This window comes from Microtus pennsylvanicus, chromosome 1 (genome assembly GCF_037038515.1).
Source record: "Microtus pennsylvanicus isolate mMicPen1 chromosome 1, mMicPen1.hap1, whole genome shotgun sequence".
In the NCBI taxonomy this organism is placed as follows: domain Eukaryota; kingdom Metazoa; phylum Chordata; class Mammalia; order Rodentia; family Cricetidae; genus Microtus; species Microtus pennsylvanicus.
Genome location: NC_134579.1, coordinates 106,218,105 through 106,243,079, shown reverse-complemented (window position 1 = coordinate 106,243,079; position 24,975 = coordinate 106,218,105). Strand labels below are relative to the sequence as shown.

General features: G+C 46.2%; 1 protein-coding gene across 2 annotated transcripts in view; it reads right to left on the bottom strand.

Annotated features, from left to right (window-relative positions):
- Galnt17 (polypeptide N-acetylgalactosaminyltransferase 17) overlaps positions 1–24,975 on the bottom strand; it is a 422,314-nt gene that overhangs the window by 215,970 nt on the left and 181,369 nt on the right. For both annotated transcript variants that reach the window (XM_075977683.1, XM_075977693.1), the window contains one exon: positions 7,161–7,327. In XM_075977683.1, coding sequence (XP_075833798.1) covers positions 7,161–7,327 — 167 coding nt within the window. The remainder of the gene's footprint in view (positions 1–7,160; positions 7,328–24,975) is intronic.

Genomic DNA, 24,975 nt, shown 5'->3' with positions numbered 1-24,975 from the left:
TATATTATTTACATGTATGAAAATGGTATGACGAAACCCATTCCTCCATACAGTTAATACACATTAATGAAAACACACAAGTGGCCCAGTTAGGTGTGGTAATGGACACCTGTGTCACAGTGCTCAGAAGGCAGAGACAGGAGGCCAGGTGTTCCAGGCCAGACTGAGTTTCAGAGTGAGAATCCTCAAAACCAAAACAATCAACCCAGATACAGTCAACATTCTTGTAATTCCAGCGCTTGAGAGACAGGAGGATCACTATGAGTATGAGGGTTTCCTGGAGTACAGGATAAAACCCTGTCTGGGGGGGGGGGGGAAGAAGTAGGGGCTGGAGAGCTGATTCAGTGGTTAAGGGCCTTTGCTGCTCTTTCAGAGGACCTAAGTTCTCAACACCCACAACGGGCTGTTCATTACTGCCTATACCTTCATTCCCGGGGTATCCAAAGCTTTTCTCAGGCCTAAGAGGGGTCCCTACAGTGTGGGCATACATGCCTGCACACGCACATACAAACAAATGAAAATAAAATTGATTTTTTTAAATCTGGAGACTTTAAAAACTTGAAGTGCTTGCCACATACCCATGAAAAGCATAGTTGGGCTCCCCAGAAGCTCAATATGGTGGCCCTGGTGACTACCTGCAAGGTCCCTACAATGTGGACATACATGCATGCATGCACACACACACACACACACACACACACACACACACACACACAAATGAAAATAAAATTGATTGTTATTTCTTTTAAATCTGGAGACTGGTTTTTAAAAGTTAAAGTGTTTGCCACACACCCACGAAGAGCAGAGTTGGGCTCCCCAGAAGCTCAACATGGTGGCCCTGGTAGCCCACCTGCAATTTGACGCCGAAAGGCAGAGGCAGGTGATCCCTGAAGTAAACTAACTAAGGAGACGAGACATATTGACCAGCCTAGCTTTGGGTTTGACAGAGAGACCCTGCCCCAGTGAATAAGGTGAGGGTAATGGAGGGTGATCCCTCACAGCAATCCTGAGCCTATACATGCATGCGCATGCATGTGCATGCACACACACACATTACATATGTGCTGCCTTAGAGTTTCTATGGATCTGATAAAACAATCTGTTCAAAAGAAACACAGCAATGAAAGGGCGTATTTCAGCTTACAGCTCTTGTGAAGGGACTCTGGAGGCAGGAACCTGGAAGCAGGAATGTGGAGGCAGGAACCGGAGCAGAGGCCTTGGAGGAGTGCTGCTTACTGGCTTGCTTCTCATGCTTGCTGAGCCTGCTTTCTTATACCATCCAGGACCAGCAGCCTGGGGGTGGCACCGCCCACAGTGGACTCTCCCCATCAATCGCTAATTAGGAAAACATCCTACAGAGGCATTTTTCCTTGGTAAGATACTTTCTTCCCAGATATGCCTAGGTTTGTATCAAGCTAACAAAACTCAAGTAGCGCGTGTGTGTGTGTGTGTGTGTGTGTGTGTGTGTGTGTGTGTGTGTATGGTAAGCATACATGAAAAATGGACAAGAAAAAGTAACCTAAAGTTATACTGGGGCCAGTCTTCTGGATTAAACCTGACCTGTACCAGTTCATGTGTGTAACATTCAAACATCTAGGAAGAAAATGATTCTACAAGCTTCCAGAGAGGAAGAAGGGGGGGGGGGCATGCAAAAGATCAGGGATTAAAATGTCTTTGATTCCTCTTTAAAACACACACACACACACACACACACACACACGGCAGAAGGAAAATACCAGAGCAAAGCCACCAAAATTCTTAAAGTGACATTTAACTCCACTGTGCCACCTATCATACAGAAGACAGGGAGAATGCCATCTTTAGCCTGCATCTCAAATGATTTTCTCTGCCTTGAAGTCTTTTTCTCAGGAAGCTTCTAGAGGTGGTGCTTTACATGTATAAGCACGCTAATGGAGAAGAATAAAGGCATGGGGTGAAGCATTGGAGAGGAGGCAGGAAACTTCCAGAAGGACAGGGGAAGGAGCTAAAAATGGCAGTGGTACAGAGATCAACTCTATGGCCAAGTATTTGGAACTTCCCGTAAACTTACTTAGGTGTCACTTCTTCTAGGTGTCTCCTGCAATTCTGTCTAGCACTGAGCACACCCCCATCCTCACTGGGGGATTCTAGGCAGGTGCTCTACCACTGAGCCACACCCCAGCCCCTCACTGGGGGATTCTAGGCAGGTGCTCTACCACTGAGCCGCACCCCAGTCCCTCACTGGGGGATTCTAGACAGGTGCTCTACCACTGAGCCACACCCCAGACCCTCACTGGGGGATTCTAGGCAGGGGCTCTACTACTGAGCCGCACCCCAGCTCCTCACTGGGGGATTCTAGCAGGTGTTCTACTGTTTATCTGTATTCCAAAATCTTTTATGCTTTATAAAAATTTTAAGACTATGTTGCCTAGGCTGATTATCAGCTCAGTAATGTATTCAGGCCTTAAACTTGCAATCCTCCTTCCTCAGTTTCTCTTGTTCCTGGAGTCTTCTGTAGGCCTCCCCTAGGTCTTATTCCCTTGGTATGGCTAATGAATGTTTGCTATGGAATCAGAATGGCGTGGAGGTATCAAGAGAACTATTTTAAGGAGGCATATGCTCTCACTAACAAATACTATGAGGTCAGGGAGCAGAAACTGGATCTGACGAGGAGAAAGCATTGACTCGTTTTGCTTGAGTGATTTGGTGTGATAAATCAAGCACAGGAATTGCACACAACTCGAACTTACATACCGCAGATATGGGGTAAGGGAGTCTGTCAATTTCTCAAAATGATGAACAAAGCCATTGAAGGTTAATACAGTGTCAGTCCGCATCCTGAATGAAGAAAGACCTCACATAAAAATAAAACAGTCTGTGCTGGAGAGATAGGCCATCGGGTAAAGGCACCTTCTGGCAGGCCTGACAACCCAAGTTATATCCCTGGGAGTCCCAGGATGGGAGGAGAGAACCAGCTTCATAGGTTTCCTCTGACTTCAAATACACATTATCAGGTGTGCGTGCCACCTCTAAAAAAATTAAATATAATTAAAAATTTTAAATCAGGGTTGGAGAGATGGCTCAGCAATAATGAGCACTGGCCACTCTTCCAGAGGACCTGAATTCAATTCCCAGGGCCCTCATGGTGTCTCATAACCATCTGTAACTACAGTTCTAGGGGATCTGATACCCTCTTCTAGCCTCTGAGGCCTGAGGTACAAGCATAGTGCATAGACATGCATGCAGTGGAAACATCCATAGACATAAAGGAAATAAATTTTTTTAAAAAAATTAAACAGTTTAACATGGGCTGTGTATCCCCGTCCTTATTTGCCCTACTGCCTGAGACCAGCTAACTTCATGATGGACCGCTCAGACCTCCTTACAATGATGTCTGTAGACACATTTATAATAAAAACAGAAGTGATTACACTTAACACCACAGGGAGGAAGTGAAAAAGGCAGAATATTAACTGGTTTGCATGATCAGATCTCACCTACATAAAGCCGACACTTAAAAGGAAGAAAGTTTGAATGAATTCATCTCTGGTTAGTGTCTGTTTTTTCAGTTATATTTGCTTTTTGATATGTCTCCATTTCCTTACAAAGAATATTTATTACTTTAATATCAGAAAACAATTATTAGTCTGGAAGAAACAGAGAATGTTTTAATCAAATTTGAACAGACGCTAAATGAGATTAACACCATGAATCTTGAAGAACTAAACTTGAAGTGAAAAAAAATGCTTCTAAGGTCAAGAGAACATTCTGTAATGGTGAAAGCTAAAACTATGGTGGACATAGAAGGCCCATGGGTACAGACCTGCAGCTACCAAACAACAGCTAAAAACAGACACTATTCCGGAGCCATAACAAAGAAGCAGTCATTGTGGGACATTTGAAAATATCATTATCTCAGATTCTTAACACACATTCAGCTCAGGGTTTATCTAAGCAAGCACACACACAACTGATGCTCAGCTGGAATTTAGCATTGTTATTATAGTATGTGGGGTTATTAAATATACGGCATCTACATAACAGCAGATATGAAGAATGTCTCAGTAAAACAAACACAACAGAGAGGGCACTGAATTCTGTGAAAGGAAAAATGTGTTTGTAGAGTGGAGAAAATATGGAGACTAGAAGCCAGAAATGATAAGAAAGAAATGGTATTCATATAGTCAATTCTGGTCCCCTGGGTCACTGAGGCCAATAAAGGATAATAAACAGGACTTAACCTTATTGTCTGACTCAATCAAACACTTCTCTCCTTTCTTTATTTTCTAGTAATGATTATTTGTTAGTACAAAAATTTATTTTTTTTAATTATGTGCATGTCTGCATGTGGGTATGTGCACATGAGTGCAGGTGCACATAGAGGCCAGAAGAGGGCATCAGATCCCCTGGAACTGAGCTCAAGTCCTCTGGAAGAGCAGCAAGTGCTCTTTACCACTACGACATTATACCAGCCCCTCCACTAGCTTTATCTAGGCCTGAAACACCACCCTAAATAGCACCTTCAGAAACAGGCATAAGGACTGGTTATTTCATCCAGGGATTCTAAAATGTGATTCCCATGCTCTCACCCACAAATTACTACCACGACTATGAGACATAAAGTTTCCTATACTGGTTATACTGGCATATGCCTGTCATCCCAAGACTTGGGAGGTAGAAGCGGGAGGATCAGTGGTTCAAGGTCATCCTCAGCTACATAGTTTGAGGAAAGCCTGGGCTACATGAGACCTTGTCAAGGAAGGAAGGGAGAGAGGGAGGGAAGGAGGGAAAGAGGGAGGGAGGAAGAGGGAGGGAGGGAAGAAGGGAATGAGGGAAGAAAAAAGAGAGAGAGGGAGGGAGGGAAGGAAAGGGTAAAGGGAGAAAAACTATAGTACTAAAATCTAGTTAGTGATCAACTCATATGCATTGAATGATGACCCAGAGGAAACAGATTACTGAGCCCAGGAGCACAGCTCACCAAGTCTTTGGGGATCATCCAGCAGTTCTGAAGTGTCCCTGAGGGAAACTCCCTGCTTCTGGGCTGATCCAGACCCGGTCTCCTGGAGATCAGGCTACCAAAATGACCAAAGAGAGCTCATCTTCTTTCAAACCCTAGAGCACCTTGTGGGGTAATCTCTCTACTCAGTGCAAGAGGCTTAGGTACCCCTAATCCTATGAACACTTGGAAGATTAGCCTCCTGGGCCTTCGACAGGCTCACTCTGTACTTGTCACGTCTGTCCTGAGCTCAGAGGGATTTCTCCCTGTGGTGAGCACATTGTGAGCAGATACAAGAGCGTGATTATCAGTGCCTATGTCTGCACACCTGGTCAATGTACTTTTGTATGATGTTGTCTCAGGACATCCTAGGAGTCCTGCAATCATACCAAAATTCCTGCTTGCCTTCTATTTTAATTGACACACTGTCTTTAGGTGCGCTGAATTCAAAAGGTCTTTTGACCTGACATTTTCGCCTGCCACCGTTTTAGGCTCAGCGACCCAAAAGGGGAATTCTAAAATAAAATGTGTTCTTAACACACACACACACACACACACACAGAGTCATACAGAACCACACACACACACACACACACACACAGTCACACAGAACCACACAGACACACACACAGAGTCATACAGAACCACACACACACACACACACAGTCACACAGACACACACACACATACACGGGGGAGGGGCTGTTCAGGCCGGAGATAAATGCTAAGGTGGAGTGTCTTCAACCTTCACCTTTTCATTTGTGACCTCACCTCTCACTGAACTGGAAGCTCACCAATTCAGCTAGGCTAACTGGTCAGTAAGCTCCAGGCCCTCTCCTGCCTCCACCAGCCCTGGGATTATGGGTGCACACCACCAAGCCTCACATACAGGCAGAATCTAGGGATCAAACTCAGGTCTTCAACTTTTCACAGCAAACACTGAACCATCTCACCAGTTCTAAGGACAATTTTGTTGTTGTTGTTGGAAAAGGTGGAGTCGGAAGAATTTAGACCTTCCTCTTTGTGTTGTTTTGGTGACATGAAAGGGAAATTAATAGATCCAAGCTGAGGGATTCACTCTTGTTTGGTTGGTTTTCTTTTGTTCTTTAGGTAAGGTCTCACTATGTAGCCCAGGCTGAGAAAAACTTGCATTTAGCCCAGCTTAGTCTAAAACACTCCCTCAGGCTCCCAAGTGCTAGGATTAGAGGTATCATGGGCAATCATGATCAACTCCAGTAACTTTATTTATCCATTTATTTAATTTTTCGTGTGTGTGTGTGTGTGCACTTGTTGTATGTGCACAAATGCACTTGCACACATATGTGGATGTGTGTGGAGGCCAAAGGACAACCTCGGGTATCATTCCTCAGGAGCTGGACACTGTTTTTTGAGACAGGGTCTCTTACTGCCTTAGCGCTCACTGATTGGGTGAGGCTGGGTGGACATTGAGCCCCAGAGACCTTCCTGTCACTGCCTCCACAATGCTAGCACCATAAGCACGTGTCAACATGCCATACGTGGCTTTTTAAAAACACAGACTCTGAGAAATCAAAATAAGGCCTTCACGCTTGTGGGGAAGGCACTCTACCTACTAATATTTCTCCCCAGTGGACATCCACCTAGTAATTTTATAAGAGCCTGTTCTAGCTCCATGTTGTTGTTGCTGCTATGATAAAACTCCTTAAAGACCAAAAAGCAATTTAGAAGAAGAAAGTTTATTTAGCTTCCTATTCAAGATTAGAGGACTAGTCACATCCTACCCGCAGTCAAGAGAGGAAGCAGATGGACCTTGTTCGATTGTTTTCATTTGACCTTTTTTCCTGGCTTATATAGTTCAGGATCCTTTTCTTAGGGAATGGTGCCACCCACAATGGGCTGGTCCCTCCTAATTAACTAACAATCGAGACAATCCCTCATAGATATACCCATGCACCAACCTGTTCTAGATAATAGACTCTCTTCTCAGGTAATTCTAGGTTGTATCAAGCAGACAGTTAAAACCAGCAAGCATAGATCCACTGAGGGCCCAAACAGTCATGTATCCATATTTGCCAAGACTCTCCCTTCCTCCCATATGCTCCAGGGAGCAAGAGACACGGACATCAGCATGGTTCCCTTGGGAACCGAAGTGGCATTTCTTTCCTGCTGGCACGGAGTCCTGCAGGCAGACTGTCCTCCCCCGTACCTTCGTCGCTGTTGTCATCCACCAGGATGATCTCTTTCAGCAGGTGTGTGGGGGTGTGATTGACAGCACTGTGGACTGACCGCAGGATCACAGACAGGGCCTCATTCACGAAGATGAAGATGATGGATATCTGGGGCAACTCCTTGGAGTATTTGAGCTCCTTGCACCTGGGGAAGGGAGAACAGGAAGGCTGTCAGAGAAAGCAGGCCAGCACTCGAGAGGCTGCAGAGATGGCTCAGAGGTTAAAGGCTGAGGACCAAGGTTCTGGTTCCCAGAACCACACGGAGCTACTCCCAAGTGTCCGCAACTCCAGCTCAAGGGGGGGATCTGATGCCATCTCTTAGCTTCCATGGACACCTGCATTCATGTGGCTCACATACAGGCCCTCAGGAACACAAACGCATACATATGAAATGAAACTTTAAAAAAATTAATAGAAAACGAATGCACACAAGATGTGGCTGAACACAGAAGATTTTAGCCAGTTTCTCACCAGGTTTCGACAAGGCAAGAAACCATCACTCTCCCTTAGCGCCCTCTCTGTCTGTCTGTCTGTCTGTCTGTCTGTCTGTCTGTCTTTCTCTCTCTTCAACAAGGCCTCTGGTATCCCAGGCTGGTCTCAGACTCACCATGGAGCTGAGGATAACATTGCATTACTGGTCTTCCTCCTGTCTTCACCCCCTGGTGCTATGACGACAGCTGTGTACCACCAGACCCAGATTATATGTTGTGGGGGTGCAGCTAGGGCTTGGTGTACAGTAAGAGCACTTTACCAACTGTGCTATGTGTCTGGCCTTCCTTTAGTCTTCTTTTCTAAGAATTGTGAAATAACCCCAAGCAATAAAGAGTTAAAAGATCCAGCCTACAACATCCAAATTTATCACCCCAAAGGAAAAAGAAAATACCTGTATTGGGAATACATCCACCTGCACCGCATCCATGCTTCTGTGCTGTTATAGCTGGAATCTGAAATGTCCCCACAGACTAATGTCTTGAGAGGTTTATTTTAAAAAAAAAACCCACAGTTTGGGGGTAGATGGCTTAATTGGTAAAGTCCTTGCCATGCAGACACGAGGACCTGACTCCAATCTCCAGAACCCACATAAAGAAAAAAAAAGTTTGGTGTGGTGGTCCATGCTTATAATCCCAGTGCTGGGAAGCAGAGGCAGAAAGTTCCCTGGGGTTCACCGACTATTCAAACTACCTATTTGGTGAGCTCCAGCTAGTAAGAAACTGTGTTTGAAAAACAAACTAATGGACTAACTAAGGGCTGGGAAGGTGCTCTCTTGCAGTACAAGCCTGAGGACCAGAATCCATGTAAATGCCTGCTGGGTGTGGCAGTGCACCTGTAATTCCATGCACAAATGGCAAAGACAGAGAATCCCCAGAGTAAGTGGGCAAGAGAGACTAGCTGAATCGGCAAGCTCTGGGATTGATTGAGAGACCCTGCCAAAGTGAATAAGGTAGAAGAGTGAGGAAGGAGGATTCCTGACAGCAGGCCTCCACACGTATGCACATACATGTGCAACCATACACACATGAACCCACACACATCCGAACAATGTACACACACACACACACACAAGTATACCCTATACACACCGGAGAGATGCCTCAATAGCACTGGCTGCTCCTACAGAAGAGCCAGGTTTGATTACCAGCACCCCCATGTGAATTTAGAACTGTCTGTAGCTCTATTTCTATGGAATCTGAACCCTCTCTGGTCTTCATGAGCTTCAGGCATGCATGTGGTGCACAGACATCCATGCAGACAAAAACATGCACTCACATAATGAAACTTTAAAATTAAATAGGAAATAAAATAAACAAGACAGACAACACCCTAGAAATAATAGCTGAGGTTGTTCTCTGGCCTCTGCTTGCACACGTGAATGCACACACGCACACACGTACATGCACACAAGGAGTACAAAGATCCAACTCATCCTGCCTCTGGGAGATGGCACGGGGCATAGAAGGCAGAGTGGAGGACTTGAACAAAGGAAATAAGATGAAGGGATGGAGTGGGAGGGACACGCCGGGGAGGGAGGACAAGCTACGTCTGTTTCTTTATGCCGAACAGCTTGGGCTGTGTCAGGCCGCATGAATCACACTGACAATTTTCAGAAGAAAATAAAGTTTTCTTACGATATACATCCCTGCCTCCTGAAGAGAATGTTCGGGGATTCATGGATCACATGGCCTTATTTTTGCTATGGCTCCATAAATCCACTGCTGAGGGACACAGGAGGGATATGAATGGCCATTCATTGATAGGCTCATGAGCTGTTGGTGGAAGCCATCTCATTGACTGGGTGGTGATCCAAGGAATGAGGGCCTCTCAGGACTTCTTCTTGCATGCTCAGCCTGGGAGTCTGGCAGCTGCTCCATCTCAGCCCATTACTCTCCATCCTGAAGATGAGAGCCCACGGAGCTCACACCTAGCTGCTCTGCATGCTTACTTCTTTGGTCTTGTTTGACTTCATTTTTAATTTTTATATTAATTTTGATACAGGGTCTCCTGCCACTCGGGGTGGCCAGGGTTGACCTTGAATGTTCGACCTTCCCGCCTCTACCTCTCAAGTGCTTAGGATTAGAGGTGTGCACCGCCACAGCTAGTTTGTGTAGTGCTGAGAATGGTACCCAGGGCTGTGGGGATGCTGGGCAAGCGTTCTACCAACCGAGCAATGTCCCCAGTGTGGGTCTGTTATTTTAACAGCCTCCAGTCCTTGTAGGCAAGAAGGAAAGACAGAGCACTCTCTGTATTGAGCCGTCTCTACCCATGACCAGTGGAGTCTGGTTGTTCTCCAGTATGGAGTTCATTGATATCAACTTGATTGGATCTGGGATCAACTAAGAGACATTCTGTGGGCAGACGCTTCTCCAGAGCAGGCTTTCCCTTCTACAGCAGCCCGGATATAGAGAACTCCGATGGGAAAGCGTCACTGTTTGCCTTCCTTCATGCCTTGCTAGCAAGTGCATCTATACCAGGCCACTGTGGCAGCAGCCACCCTTCCCTGACATCAGCTTCTTCAGCCTTCTAATGTGGCTCTCTAGGAATCCCCTAGGCCTTCACCATTCAGACTACAGAAACATCGAGTCTCATGTTCTGAGCAGTTACCATTTCCTAGGTAGGGAGACCCAGACAGTATAAGAGAGGAGAAAGGCCAACAGAGAGCAAGTAAGCAAGCAAAGATCATGTATTTATTCTCTCACTGCTCTTGACTGCGGATGTGAATCCTTAAGTCCCTACAGCAATGGGCTGTAACCTTTCCTCCCCCGAGTTGCTTTTGGCCAGGGTGTTTTATCTCAGCAACAGAAAGGGAACTAGAGGTGATGCTAAATCTAAGACACTAGCATGGGGAATGGAAAACACTCCACACAAATAGCAAACAGCCCAGAAGCCATCCCGGAGTGTGCCAGGCGTAACTTGTACCAATACGGTCTCAAATCTCTTCTCCAAAACAATGTATCTCCTTTCCATAACTAGTCAGTTATCAATAAACAGTCCTTTACGTAAACAGAGATGGTTGGTAGGGAAGGGATCTGCATTAGTTATCTCTCTATGGCTGTGGTAAAGCGTCATGACCAAAGCGACTCGGAAAACAAAGAGTTTACTTTAGGCTTATGATTCTAGAGGGTTAGAGTCCATGTTGGCACATCAGAGGAAGCAGGCAGAGGAGGTTGGAGCAGAGAGCAGAGAGAGCTCACATCTAGGACCACAAAACAGCAAGTGGAGAGAGCTAAAAATAGAATGAGCCTTTGAAACCTCAAAACTTACCCTCAGTGACATCCTGCTTCCAGGAAGGCCACTCCTCTTGAGCCTCCCCTAATAGCCACCAACTGGGGATCAAATATTCACATGTTGGAGACTTAAGGGGGACATCTTATTCAAATCATCACAGAGTCTTAAGTGGGGGGGGGGGTCATTTTTTTTCTTTTTATTAAGCTCTAGATTTTTCTCTGTTCCCCTCCCTGCCTCTCCCCTCCCCTTCAACCCTCTCCCAAGGTCCCCATGCTCTCAATTTACTCAGGAGGTCTCCTCTTTTTGTATTTCCCATATAGATTAGATCTATGTAAGTCTCTCTTAGGGTCCTCATTGTTGTCTAGATTCTCTGGGATTGTGATTTGTAGGCTGATTTTCTTTGCTTTATGTTTAAAAACCACTCATGAGTGAGTACATGTGTTTGGGGGGAGGGGTCAATTTTAATCCATGCTCAAGACCTAACGGAGGATCCAGAGAAAGTAAAAACTAAGTTTCTCTTCTCCAAAAAATGGGGGACTTTTGGGTGGAATAAATTACCAATGATGCTGGGGAAAGGAAACTAAAGGAAAGATAAAGGGCACAGAAGGAAGCCAAGAGAAGATGAGGAAGAATATAACGAAATGCTGTCCTCTGGAGATGGCCATGGCACTCACGAACTCACGGAAGCTGTGGTTCCCTGTACAAGATCAAGGTGGGAAACATCCCAGCATGGACTGGGGAGGAGCTCCCAAGTTCCCGCCCCTCCCTGAGGACCTACAGGCTTGCTGGGGGGAGAGACATTCTCTTTGGTAGTGTAGACACTGGTAAGTTTCTTAAGCCCCTATAATAACCCCTCACCATGCACAAGGAACAGGACCAATTAAATTCAGCAGATCACAAAAAAGCTAAACAAACAAACAAGACATGAAAATAGGAGATGGATTTGTGGGGGTGGGAAGAGGCAGGGATGAGTGGGATTGGGAGTGAAATGAGAAAAGACAATGGGGTCAGTCAATAAAGGACATTATAAACGTGTACGGAATTATTGGACAACAGTAGCAATGGAAGAACTTGGTGACAGGCTCCTGGAACAGTGCACATTCATTGCCCCTGTCCATTCTGGCTGTGACCCTAGGATGTGACTATCAACTCTGTTAACCATCACCATCTCCTTCTCCTCTTCCCAAGGAAGCCACCAGACTTGGTTCACCTGATACCAAAATGCCCAGAGTCACATCACTGATGGTGACCTAGACATAGACTCTCCTTTGAGAGACCACCAGGGCAAACCACAGGAGAAATAGAAGAAAATAGAGTCCTCTAGTGAATTTTGAGCTTCTTGTTGCAAGACGGAAGAAGTTCTAGAGACAAGTGGTGGCCTTGCTTCAAAACATGAGGATGTGCACTTAAACAAGGCAAGATGGTAACTTAACCAGAAGGGAAAAAAACTAATTCAAGGTGGATATGGTGGCACAAAACTGCAACCCCAGTACTTTGGAGGCAGAGGCAGGAGGATTGCTACAAGTTCAAAGCCAGGTTGGGGTGCATAGTAAATTCAAGTTCATTCCGGGCTACATAATGAGACCCTGTCTTAAAAAGCAGAAAGGGGGTGGAGTCCATCTCTCTTCCCCAACCTCTTTGTCTTTCCATTTCTCTGTCTCTTCATCTTCCCTTTCTCCCTCCTTCCCTCCCTCCCTTCTTCCCTCCTCTTTCTATCTCCCTACTGCTCCATCTTTCTCCCTCCCTCCGCTTTAATTCTGTCTGATCTCTTGGTCTCTCCTTTCTCTCTGCATCTGTATCTCCATTGTTCATCTCTCTCTACCTTCCTCACTGTTTTTCTCCATCCCTTTATCCCTCCCCCATTATTTCTCATCTTTCTACATTCCTCTGTCTTTTTCTCCAACTCCATCTTTCCATTTTTACCGTTCTTGCCATCTGTCTCTCAGTCTATCTTATCTCTCTCTTTCCACCACCATTTCTCCATCTCTCTCACTTTGCTACTTCCTTTTCTTCCTTCTTTCTCTCTCAACACACACACACACACACACACACACACACACACACACACACACACACACCACATACCACATTGCCTGTGTGTCATATACAAATATACCCTATCCTCTTTCTCTCTCTTCCTACACACACACATACACACCCTCTTGCTTACCTTCCTCTGAGGAGCCATGACAAGCGCACTGCTCTCTACTTTGGGAGAGAGATTTGCAACTGACTGGAGTGTCCTACCTCATGAAACACTGTCACTGGAACCCTTCCTTCCTCTCAGAGCCTTGGAGCCTCTGACCCACCCTGAGGAATACTCAGAACCACCTTATTAGGGATACTGTTGCTATAATGCAATCCTCTCCACACTCCCCTGGCCTTCACTGGCCTCCCCTGCCATGCAGGAAATGCTGCAGGCAGCTCCTCTCAGCCTTGACCACCACAGGCTCCCTGCCTAACAGTTTTCTCTCCTTTCTCCCATGAGACCCTCTTAGACCTCCAATTCCGGGACTGCTCTAGTTTTTCCCTCCATCTGGTAGCCCTTGCCGTGTGTGTCAGTGACTCTTCACTGCTGTGCTAAATTACCTACCAAAAGCAACCTCAGACAAAGGGGGTTTACTTTAATCACACTTTCCTGGCATACTCAGGATGGGGAAGGCATGGCAGGAGGAGCAGACGGCAGCTGATCAGTTGCATCCACAGCTAGAAAGCAGAGAGAGGTGATCGCTGGTGCTCAGCTCTCATTCCGGATGGATATTTCCCTCTGAAGGAACCTCCCTAAACCTCCCTCTCAGTCAGCTCAGAAGAGGGGAAGGTGTAGCCGCAGGAGCATCAGTAGTGTGACGGTTAGTTTTAATTGTCAACTCGATACAGCCTGGGATCATCTGGAAAGAGAGTCTCAAGGAAGGATTGTCCAGATAGGGCTGGCCTGTGGGCATGTCTGTGGGAGATTGCCTCGAAGGCATTACTTGACTTGGGAAGACACAGCCCGCTGTGGGCAGCACCATTCCCTAGGGTGAGTCCTGAAAAGTCTACAATTAGAGAGTGAACTGAGTGGAAGGGATGCATGAATTCATTTCTCTGTGTTCTTGGCTGTGGATATGATGTAACTAGGTGCTGCAGATTCCTGCCTAGACTTCCTCACAGTGATGGGCAGTGACCAGGAATTGGGAGCTAAAATATGAATTTCTTCTGCCTTGAGTTTTTTTTGTTTGTTTTTGCTTTCTAGGTTTCTTTTTATAATAGAGATGAAATGAAACTAGAATGAAGGCTCTGTCTTAATACGTGGCTTTGTCCCTTGATGGATTCATGACACCATGGCGTTATAGGGAGGTGGTGAAAGGGGAGAGGTTAGTCACTGAGGTTCCCGGGAGCTAGACTTTATCTCAGCTTTTTCCTGCATTCTCTTTCTGCTCCCTGCCTGCTGTGCTGTGAACTGCTATGCTCTGTCCACCGTGCAAGCTCTAGCTGAAGACTGATACAATCAGGAGCCAACACTGCCCCCTCCCCTCTTCGGTTCTTTCTGTTAGATGTTGGTCACAGTACAGAGAAGGAACTGAACACAGCACCTAGGTTGAGCCCCAACCCTTCTCGCCAACCCCATCTCTCCTCCCTGCCCAGTACTATAAATATGCACAAGTCCTACACCCAGGAATGCTGCCCCTCTGTGCACACAAACTTCGCTTTGCCTAAAATACTCTATCATTCAATCCACCTACTCCTCTGTCCTTAAGCCCTGACACCTAGCAGTGTTCCTAGCCCTCCATCCTGATTCCCAATGCCTCTCCTTTGCTGTTTTCTATCCCTTCCCACAGTGCTCTTCTCACTCTCTCGGGGGCAACCATCCATCTTCTTCCTTTTAGTTTTCCCAGAACTCCATATGAAACGCAGAAGAAAAACTCTCCCCCGACCCCTTCTGTATTTACTCCAGCTGCTATTCGCTCGATCAAAGGTATCACTTATTTTCCACCACAGTTACGATGTGGGTGACAGCTCTTCCAGGCTTAAAAGACGTCTCTGGCACAACCGTGCTCCTGTCTCTCCTGATTTACTAATCAGGGCTCAAATGCTCCACGCTGCTTGGGTCAAGTACATCCCTCAGCCTGGCGGGCGCTCTAGTTACGCTTATCCCTCCTCATCAAGCCTTTCCTGTATCTTAGAACAGTGTCATTTTTAGCAACAGCAGACTTTGCAAAATGAGACCTGGGGTGGAATAGCACAGATCCGCGCTGTCCCTCTCTTGGCACTCTCATTATTGGGGGGTGGGGGAGAATGCACACTTTGCAGGGTGGTTTAATTTCCTCTGGAGCTCCACGGCTCCTATCAGAGGAGCCACATACCTCATTAGCTAGGCCTCCTGACAAACTGCCTACTCTAGCACGAGAGCTCCCTGGGTCGGCCCTATCCATCTTGGCGATGCCCTTCTCAGCAACGGAAGTTCAGTCCACTCCATCATATGAGTGCTTATCTTAGGGTCCAGGGACCCCCAGAGAAACTCCAGAAATTAAAGCATGAGGTTGCGGGAGTATGCAGTTAGTCTTAGCATCCTGGGGAGGGAATCGGTACCTTTAGATAGCTCAGTTCTGGAGAATGCTGGGAAGGGTTGAACCAGGGCCCAAAGAACACCTCTGTTGGTGTGCAACACCATGCTAAGATCACACAAAGCCCCGAGTCTTCCCTGACAGCCTGGGTCCTACAAACATTTATTCTGGAATATTCCCCCAAGGTATTTTTATTCTTGGATGGCTCATTTCCTGGTTCCATGGCTACCTAGGAAGTATTTTTCTCTGAGTCATAAAGAGCTGCTTCTCTAAAGACAGGACAAGCATCTTTAGTCCCCAAATCCAAGAGACCCAACTCACCTTAGCCATATTAAGGTACAGTGGGAGGTTCTGGTATAGGTAAGAAACTTCCACACCTCTATGGGCAGAATCCCTTCCTTCCTTCCTTCGTTCCTTCCTTCCCTCCCTTCTTTCCTTCCTTCCTCCCCCCTCTCTTTCTCTCATTTCCTTCCTTCTTTCCTTCCTCCCCCTCTCTCTTTTTCTTTCACTTCCTTCTTTCCTTCCGTCCCCCTCTCTCTTTTTCTTCATTCCTTTCTTCCCTTCTTCCTTCCGTCCTTCCCCCTTCCTTTCTTTTAATGAAAGGGTGTGGATTTACCTTTATTCTGGGTTCTGACCATAGTTGACACTCTCTCTCTTATGAAAGAGAAAGGAAAACACACACAGGCATGCAGTGGGTGTAGGGGAATAGCCACTAGACCCTCAGTTTAGTAGGTGATTCCACCTGGGTCTGATACAGCTGATTTTTATCGTACCAAAGTAAAAAAGAAAGACAAGAAAACCCCTAGAGTTTTATTAAGCAGTGGTCCACGAATAGAATCTGCAGAAATAATTAAGAGTAAATTGATGCAGACAGTTTTAGGTCAGAGCTAAGAAAACCTCCACACACTCAAGGCAAGAGAGACGCCCCCAACATTCCTAGGAGGCAGCTAACCTGGTACCTTTGAAACCCAGTAGAAGGAGGGGGTTGGCCCCACTGCAGCAGGAGGGCTGGAGGGACATTAAGAAATGATGCAATCTGGGAAGAATAAATAGCCTGCTTTAAGGCCCAGCCAGCCTCGTACTTAGCCAGTCGGGTTCCTTCCAGAAACGAAGGCCATGCCATGAAACTCTCTCTTTTCAGCGGAAGAAAATCTGCCCCTTCTCCAACACTCTCATGGAATCCAAACCGTTCTAAAGGTTTTGTTGTTTTATTGTTTGATTCGGTTTTAGTTTTATTTGTCTAGCAAACTCTGGGTTCCACAGCCATCACTACATCAAGGGGGCATGATGGTGCACGCCAGCAATCAGCACACTAGAGGCAGAGGCAAGAGGATAGGAATTCAAGGTTGTCCTCATTTACATTGTGGGTTCTGAGAGAGTAAACAGAACCAAGAGACAGACGCGTCTCAGATAATCTATGTCAAGGACTGACAACAAACCAAAGGAGAGAATTTATCCATCAAGGGTGCTGGGATTCTAGTCTCTATCGGATAAAATCATGAGCATCTACCCTCTGAACACACCCGGAGATTAATTTTACACTTAAAAAGCTAAGTTTAGAACTCCAAATATGAGAGAAAATATGAGTATCTACAGATTCTGGATGTCAAAGAATTCCCAAGTTGAAACATAGTAGGTTAATAATAGCGCAGATCCATGCGCCGCAAAGAAAATGAAGATACAGCAAATTGCAAATGAAAAATAATTTACAGCAATAGCTGGAGAGAAAACCGCCTTACATCATTTAAAAATGAAAATTCAAGAAGCATAATTAAGACCAGAGACATGGCTGAGCGGTTAACAGCACCCGAGTAAAGTAAAGCAATCGCACCAAGTAAAGTTCCCAGCTCCTGTATCAGGCAGCTCACAAACACCGCAACTTCAGTTCCTGGGATCGAATGCCTTCTTCTGCCCCTATGGGCACTGCCCTTACAGGCATGTACACACACAGATAAATGTTTTTGAAAAAGAATTATTAGCTAAAAAGACTAAACAAACAAATGAGGAAGCAGAAGATATAACTAAAAAAACAACCTTACAGAAGCCGGTCAAACCTCCATGGTCATAAGATGTCCACTGTAAAACAAATATTATTTTGTCTCCAAGTAGAAATTATGTCATTTGTATCATTTCTGTATCGTTTTCTGTTTTCGTCCTGTGTCTTTCTGTGTGTGTCTGCGTATGCATGTATGTATTGTGGTATACACATGTGTGTATGGAGATGCACACTCATGGGAGCCAGAGGGAAATGTCAAATGTCCTACTTTGTCACCCCCCACCTTCCTGAGGCATGGTCTCTCACTGAACCTGGAGCTAGACTCATGGCCAGCAAGCTCCAGAAATCCTCCGGTCTTCTCCCCACCCCCACATCACACACACTAGAGTTAAAAGTTTGTGTGCTCACACCTGGCATTTTAGGCGGATGCTGGGGATCTGAATTCAGGTGCTCACGCTTGCACAGCAAAGGCTCTTACCAACTGAGCCATGTCCCAAGCCTCTGTTCTTACTTTGTGATAATGAGCAATATATCACAGCAAAAATGACTGGAGCAGATGAATTGATGGATGATAAAGGCTCAATGCAAAATTACAGGGACCTGACATGCTCGACTGAGCTCTCAGACATTCACATGGCATGACGTAAGTGTCATGAAGAGACATGCCCTGTCACCACCTATCAGCCTCTGTGACCACAGTTAGAAACGGAAGTCTGAGTAAACACCAACCTGACGTACAGCCCATGCTTGTCAGTGGAGTCGGGGGAGAGGGGCTCAAGACCTGGCCCAACAGTGCAGACATAGGCTGATTTCGCAGAGTTAGGTTGCAGCATCCAAGTCGGGCAAGTTACAACCACCCTTTACTCCAGTTCTAGAGAATCTGATGCCCTATTCTGAACACACACACACACACACACACACACACACACACACACACACACACGTTAATTTCTCCTTGTTTTTCTGTCTACAAGAATTCTTCCCCTTCCCCCCAAGATGCATTCACAATACAATCTTTATTCTGCTTAATGATCCAGGACTTGCTGTCTTACTTCATAAAATGCAGCAGGTTACACCAAAGACAGAGTTGAAGTTAGCTGAAAAGACTCAGCTCCTCATGTCTTGGGATGGAAAGGGAGGTAGAGAAGCTGTAATATGTAATAAACACACAGAGCAGGGTCCCTGCTGGCAATACTAAATGTCACATTTCAGCCCTAACAATTCCTGTCTTTAAAAAACTCTTTCTGGATCACATTTAAGTGCTTGCACGTGCATATGTGTGTATGGACATGCACGTGTGTATGCACATGTGTGCATACGCACATGTATGTGCATGCACGTGCGTGCACACATGTTTGTGCATGCATGTGTGCATTCGTGTGTGCATGCACATGCGTGCTCATGTATGTGTGCATGCATGTGTACATGTATATGCATAAAATGTCTATGTGTGCACACACGTATGTGCTTGTATGTGTGTACGCGCACACATGTGTGGCGTGTGTGTGTGTGTGTGTGTGTGCATTTGTATATATCCACCACTACAGCACTGGGATTATAAGCATGCACCCTCACAACTGGCTTTTTCTCGACTGGGCTCTGGGGGTGGAACACAGGTCCTATGATTGTAAACTGAGCATTCTCTCAACCAAGCTTCATTCTGGCCTGAGAATGGATCTTAACATCCTCCCAAGGCCCATGGGCTGATTGCCAGACAAGAGAATGTGGCCAAGGCTGTGCACACCAAGCAACCCAGACACGTAAGTGAGTCAGGACCCACAGCTAGGATAATAGGCTCAACCAACAAACCACCCCTAGTGGCTTAGATCTGTCAGGCAGGTACCATCTCCTGAAGTTTCCAGGACCTTCTAAATCAGCACCACACCAACTGGGGAGCAAACATTCAAAACAGAAGCCAGAAGCCTATGAGACATTTCTGATTCAAACCATCGCATGAGGACCATGAATCCAAAATGGAAAGCTCTAAAACTTTTGAGATAAAATAAATCCCTTCTCTTTATAAGTCAATTTGCCTTGGGTATTTTCTTACAGTGACAGAAAATTGATTAATACACTATTCTGGTGGCCTGTGCCTGCAATGGGTTACAGAGCATTTAGCTTGGGGACGTCAAAGATTTAACGAGGGGTCTGTAATTGTAGGAAAACTAAATCCGCTCCAGGGTACCTGTTATGCCTGGTTGAAGATGCCACATCAGATCATTGGGGAAGTATCTCCTCTTCCCAGGGATGGTGACTTTATTTATTTCTAAATGGTTTTCATCCCACTGGCTAAAAAAAAAAATCCCAGGAAATGGCACAGAGCAGCTATGCCTCAAATCTGATCACAGATGGGAGAGGACTCCCTGTTCCTTCATTTTGAACAGATCAAAGGACAGGCATGTCTGCATCATCCACAGACATTAGCTTTGCCATGACATTTGAAAAGCTAGCATCTGTCATGGACCTACAAGGTGCTGAGGATGCAGAATTAACACCACCAATCTCTGTGTGTAGCTGGGTGCATGAGCGCCCCAGCACCCTGGATAATAGCACCTTGCCTCCCACCTTGTTTGAGACAATCTCGACCCCCCCCCCTCTCTCTCTCTCTAAAAAAAATATTTTTTAAATTTATGTCCATATGTGTGTATGTGAGTAAAGGCAGGCATGTGGGCATCCCTGGAGGACAGAAGAGGATCTTGCAGCACCTGGAGTCGGGGTTACCAGTGTTAGTGTGCTGACATATGTGGAAGTGGGGAAGCAAACACAGGTCCTCTGCAATAGCAAGAAGCGCTCTTGAATGCTGTGCTATCTCTTCAGGTAAGTGTCTCCTGCACATTGTCATATATGGCAGATTAGCTAGACCACAAGCTTTGGGGGATTCTCCTGCTTCCATCTCCCTTCTCAGTTAGGAGATCTGGGATCACAAGCAACGCACCACCCTGTCCAACTTTATGTGGGTTCTGGGAATTTGAACTCAGGTCTTCACCCTTGGGTAGCAAGTCCTTTGCTCAGTGAGCCATCTCTCTGGCTCCAGAACTTACTTTTTTTTCTTTACTGTCTCCTCCTGGAAAAGCTTAGGGTTCCATAAAAGAAAAGAAGCGTGTAAGTCACGATCACGACAATGAAAGATAAATGCCGCGCAAGAGGTTTGTTCAAGAGGCTCTGGGAGCTAATTTCTGTTTGGGAGAGATGGATGGGGACCCAGGAAAGTTTGACACAGGAGATAAAACATGATCTGGACTGTAAAGCACCAGTGGTAACTTCCAGGGGGGAGATGGCTCGCAAATAGAGAGCTGGGAGAAGGGGGGCTGTCTCCACAGACAAGGAGCTTTGTGCAAAAGCAGGGCAGAAAAAGTACAGAATCTCAACAAGAAATGGGGGTTTCAGAGACTGCATGCTACAAGGAAAGGCAATATCACCTCAGGCAGGCACGATGGCTCGGTAGGTAAAGGCACTTGCCATCAAGTCTGATAGCTTGAGCTCAATCCCTGGAACGCACGTATTGGAAGGGGAGAACTGAGTCCCCTACATTGTCCTTTGACCTCCATGCATGCTCTATGACACATGCAGACCCACAAATATATACCACACACACACACACACACACACACACACAGAGAGAGAGAGAGAGAGAGAGAGAGAGAGAGAGAGAGAGAGAGAGAGAGAGAGAGAGAGAGAGACAGAGAGAGAGACAGAGAGAGAGACAGAGAGAGAGAGAGAGAGAGACAGAGAGAGAGAGAGAGAGAGAGAGAGAGAGAGAGAGAGAGAGAGAGAGAGAGAGAGAGAATATGAACTAACAAGTGAAAACAGACACTCCCTGCCTTGTGGTTTCACTTGGAATGGTCCCCTACAGGTTCAAGTTTTGAACATTTGGTTCACAAATGAGGGTTCTATTTTAAGAGGCAGGGTAATCCAGGGGAGGCAGAACTGAACTATAGGAGGTAGGTTAGCATGGGCTGGAGCCCCAGAATCACATCCATACTGGCCACTTCCTCTTTACTCCCTGGTCTAGCACAATAGAAATGGTCTCTGTCACACACTTGCTTCAACCTTCCCTGCCAAGATGGACTGAAACCTTGACCAAACTCCCTCTTTGGACTCTGTGGTCACCTGCATGTACATGCATGCATGTGTGCATGCACACACACATACACAAACACACACTCACACACATGAAAAACTTAAAAATAATTTAAAAGGCTCTTAACCACTAAGTCATCTCTTTAGCCCCAATAAGTAGTTTCAAAAAGAGTCCCCACCAGGTCTTCAGTCCCAATGCATAGGCCCCACTGTCTCAACTCCTCCATGCTCGGGAGTCTTTTTACCCAGTCTACCAGCAGGTAAGAGTGCAGGCAGGAAGCATGGCGACACCCCCAGGGTGGCTGTGCTGGAACCTCTGCCGCCTTCCTTCCTAAGACATTTGACTCCTATCAGATGTGTGGTTCAAAATCTGCTGTCGCAAGTGATAGCCGAAGGACTCCATCGAAAAGCATTTTAGCTATGTGACTACAAAAAGAAAATCCTTAAAATGTTTTATTTTGCCACCTCACCTAAACGTGCTGGCATAAAAAGGTTGCCATTTCCCTGAAGGCTACACCGCATTTTGAATTCATACGATCACAACTACTTTGGGATGGGGAGTCTGTGGAGAAGGCTCTGGGATTGAAGTGTTTGCTGCATAAGAATACGGACCTGAGTTCAGATCCCCAGCACCCATGTAAAAAGCGAGGCATAGGGGGACATGCCTGTAAACCCAGCACTGGAAACAGAGACAGGGAAATCCCAGGTGACTAGGGGCAGGGGCTGGGCTCACTAGCCAGTCAGCCCAGCTTAACATGTAAGCCTCAGATTTACTGAAAAAAAACATGGTCTCAGAAAATGAGACGCAAAGCAATTGAAGACACTCCATGCTGATCTCGGGCCCTGTGTCCCTCACACCCAGAGACCTTGTGGTCTTGTGGGAGAAGAGCTGCGCAGGGCCCCAGCAGAGATAACGGGTAAGAAGACAGTAAGCGTCTGAAACGGAGGGTTTCACCAGACACTTCACCTGAGTTACTTAGAATAAGGGAGAACTAAATCACATACCACCACCAAGACCCAAAACATCAGGAAATGAGAGCAGACCAGAAAATCCGGTTGAATCCTGGGTTTGAATCTCGGGTCTGTCACTTTTGAGCTGCTGAAAAGTTATTTAACTATAGTGAGGGAAGACAAGCAAAGAAGTCAGAAAATGGAGGAAAACTCAAGCTGAGAAGGTAAATCAGAGCAACCCTTGTGACTCACGAAACAACAGACAAACAAAAAATCTCAAGTAGTGGCCTGACTCTTCACCAGCAGTTCCTTCAGCATTCAGAATGGAAGCCGGCTTTGACTCTCCCAGGAAACACATTTATAAAGATGTCCAGGGACTGGGGAAATGGCTCAGTCATAAAGAGTTTCCCTTGCAAGCATGAGGTTACGAGTTCAATCCCAGAGCCTATGTGCAAAGCCGGGTGTGGTTGTACCTATAGCCCCAGCAATGTGGAGGTAAAGACAGACAGCTCCCTAAGGCTCACTTGTCACCCAGCCTAGCCTAACTCTAGGCCAGTGAGAAGGGGTTCAGCAGCTGAAAGGACTCACTTAGAAGACTGCAATTTAGTTCCCAAGTGGCTTCCCACTGCCTGTGAACTCCAGTTCTAGGGGGCCCAGCGCCCTCTCCTGACCTCCCTGAGCTCCTGCATACATATTTCGTACACATATGCAGACACACAAACATGCACATAAAAAACAAAGAGCAACTGAGGCAAGATGCCTGCTATAGACCTCTGGCCTCCTCTCCTACACATGAATACATGTGAATACACCAACACACAATACATGCAACATGTACACACACACAATGGCAACCTTAGCTCCACCAGGAAAGTCATCCAATATGGCAGCCATCCTTGGCTACTGGTCTCTTAAATGTAACCAGGAAGTATTTGGAAAACATTTTTCTGCTCTACGGGCAAGGGCTTTGACTCATTGCCACTGTATTTGTCTACCTGTGCCTCGGTCAACTTGGGACGCACTCATGCTCCCAGAACACTAGTTCCTAAACAAATTAACATGTTAGACATTATCCTGGTTAGCCTTAATTGTCAACCTCACACAGCCTAGAATCTTCTGGGAAGAGAGTCTTAACTGAGGGACTACCCAGATCAGACTGGCCTTTGGGAATACCTGTAGGGGATTGTCTTGAAAATTGTCTTGATTATTAATTGATGTTGGAGGGCCCAGCCTACTGTGGGCAGCATCATTCCCTAGGCAAGCAGTCCTGGGCTATATAAAAAAGTTAGCTGCCCATGAGTCTGAGAGCCAGCCAGCATGGAGGGTTCCTCTCATGGTTTCTGCCTTGGGCTTCTCCATCAAGTGACAGCCCTGACTTCCCTCAGTGATGGATTGTGACATGGAAGTATAAAATGAATAACCTTTCCCCCCAAGTTGCTATTGGTCAGAATGTTTTGTCATAACAACAGGAAGAAAATTAAGATAGACAGGGAAGGAAAGTTGGAAAGCAACTAGTTCAGGATCCTATCTCTAGAGTTGGGAGAAAGAGTCAATGTGTGGCCAACACTCATCCAATGACAACTGTATGCAGCCTTTAAGACCTAAGCTGTCCCTTTAATGCTCACAAACTGGCCATGAGTGTTAGTGAAAAAGGCTGCTTGAAGCACTTCCTGTACAAATAAACATACATAGATGTTTTCCCGAGATGCCTTTCTAAGAGGAATGGTAGTGAATTCACCTCTTTGCCATAAAGAGTCTGGAGTCTTGCTGGGCCCTGCAGCCGTGCCTGTCTGCGTGCTTCCTCAGGCCTGCACACACGGTCCAAGGGAACAAAATATGATCAGTGAATTTCTTTGTTAATCTCGATATTTGCAGGAAGCAAATGAACCACCGAGCTTTGCAAATCAGCAGCTTTAGTCTTTCGAATTCCTTAGACTGCTGTTGAGGAGAGCTCTGTGTTCTGGGGAGATGTGTACGGAGCGAGCGCACACATTCTAATGGCTGTCAAGTACATTTGCTGTAATGTGGTCGGAGGGTGGGGAGGATGGAGCCATCAAATCGCTTGAGCATGCCCACATGCGCTCACGGGCTTAATCTAAGTTTGTACACTGAAGCTCTCACCCAGAAGTGTGTAAGCACAAAAGCAATAACAATCTCCTGCCTGAGCAAAGTCTGAGTGTGTGCATGTGCGTGTGTGTTTGTGTGTGCATGTGCGTGCATGGGTGTGTGGGTGTGTGTGTGTGCGCGCGCGCGTGTGCACGTGCGCCATTACAGAGGCCAGAGGACAGTGTCAGGTGTCCCGCTCAATCCCTCTCCATTTTATTCCCCTGAAACAGGGCCTCTCACTGAACCTGGAGACAGGCTGGCAGCCAGCCATCCCTAACATCTTCCTTTAAAAAAATGTGGATTCTCGGATTCAAATTCAGGTCCTTCGCTTTAATAACAGGCAGTGATGCTCATAGAACCATCTGCCCTGCTCCTTGAGCCCGATTCTTGAAG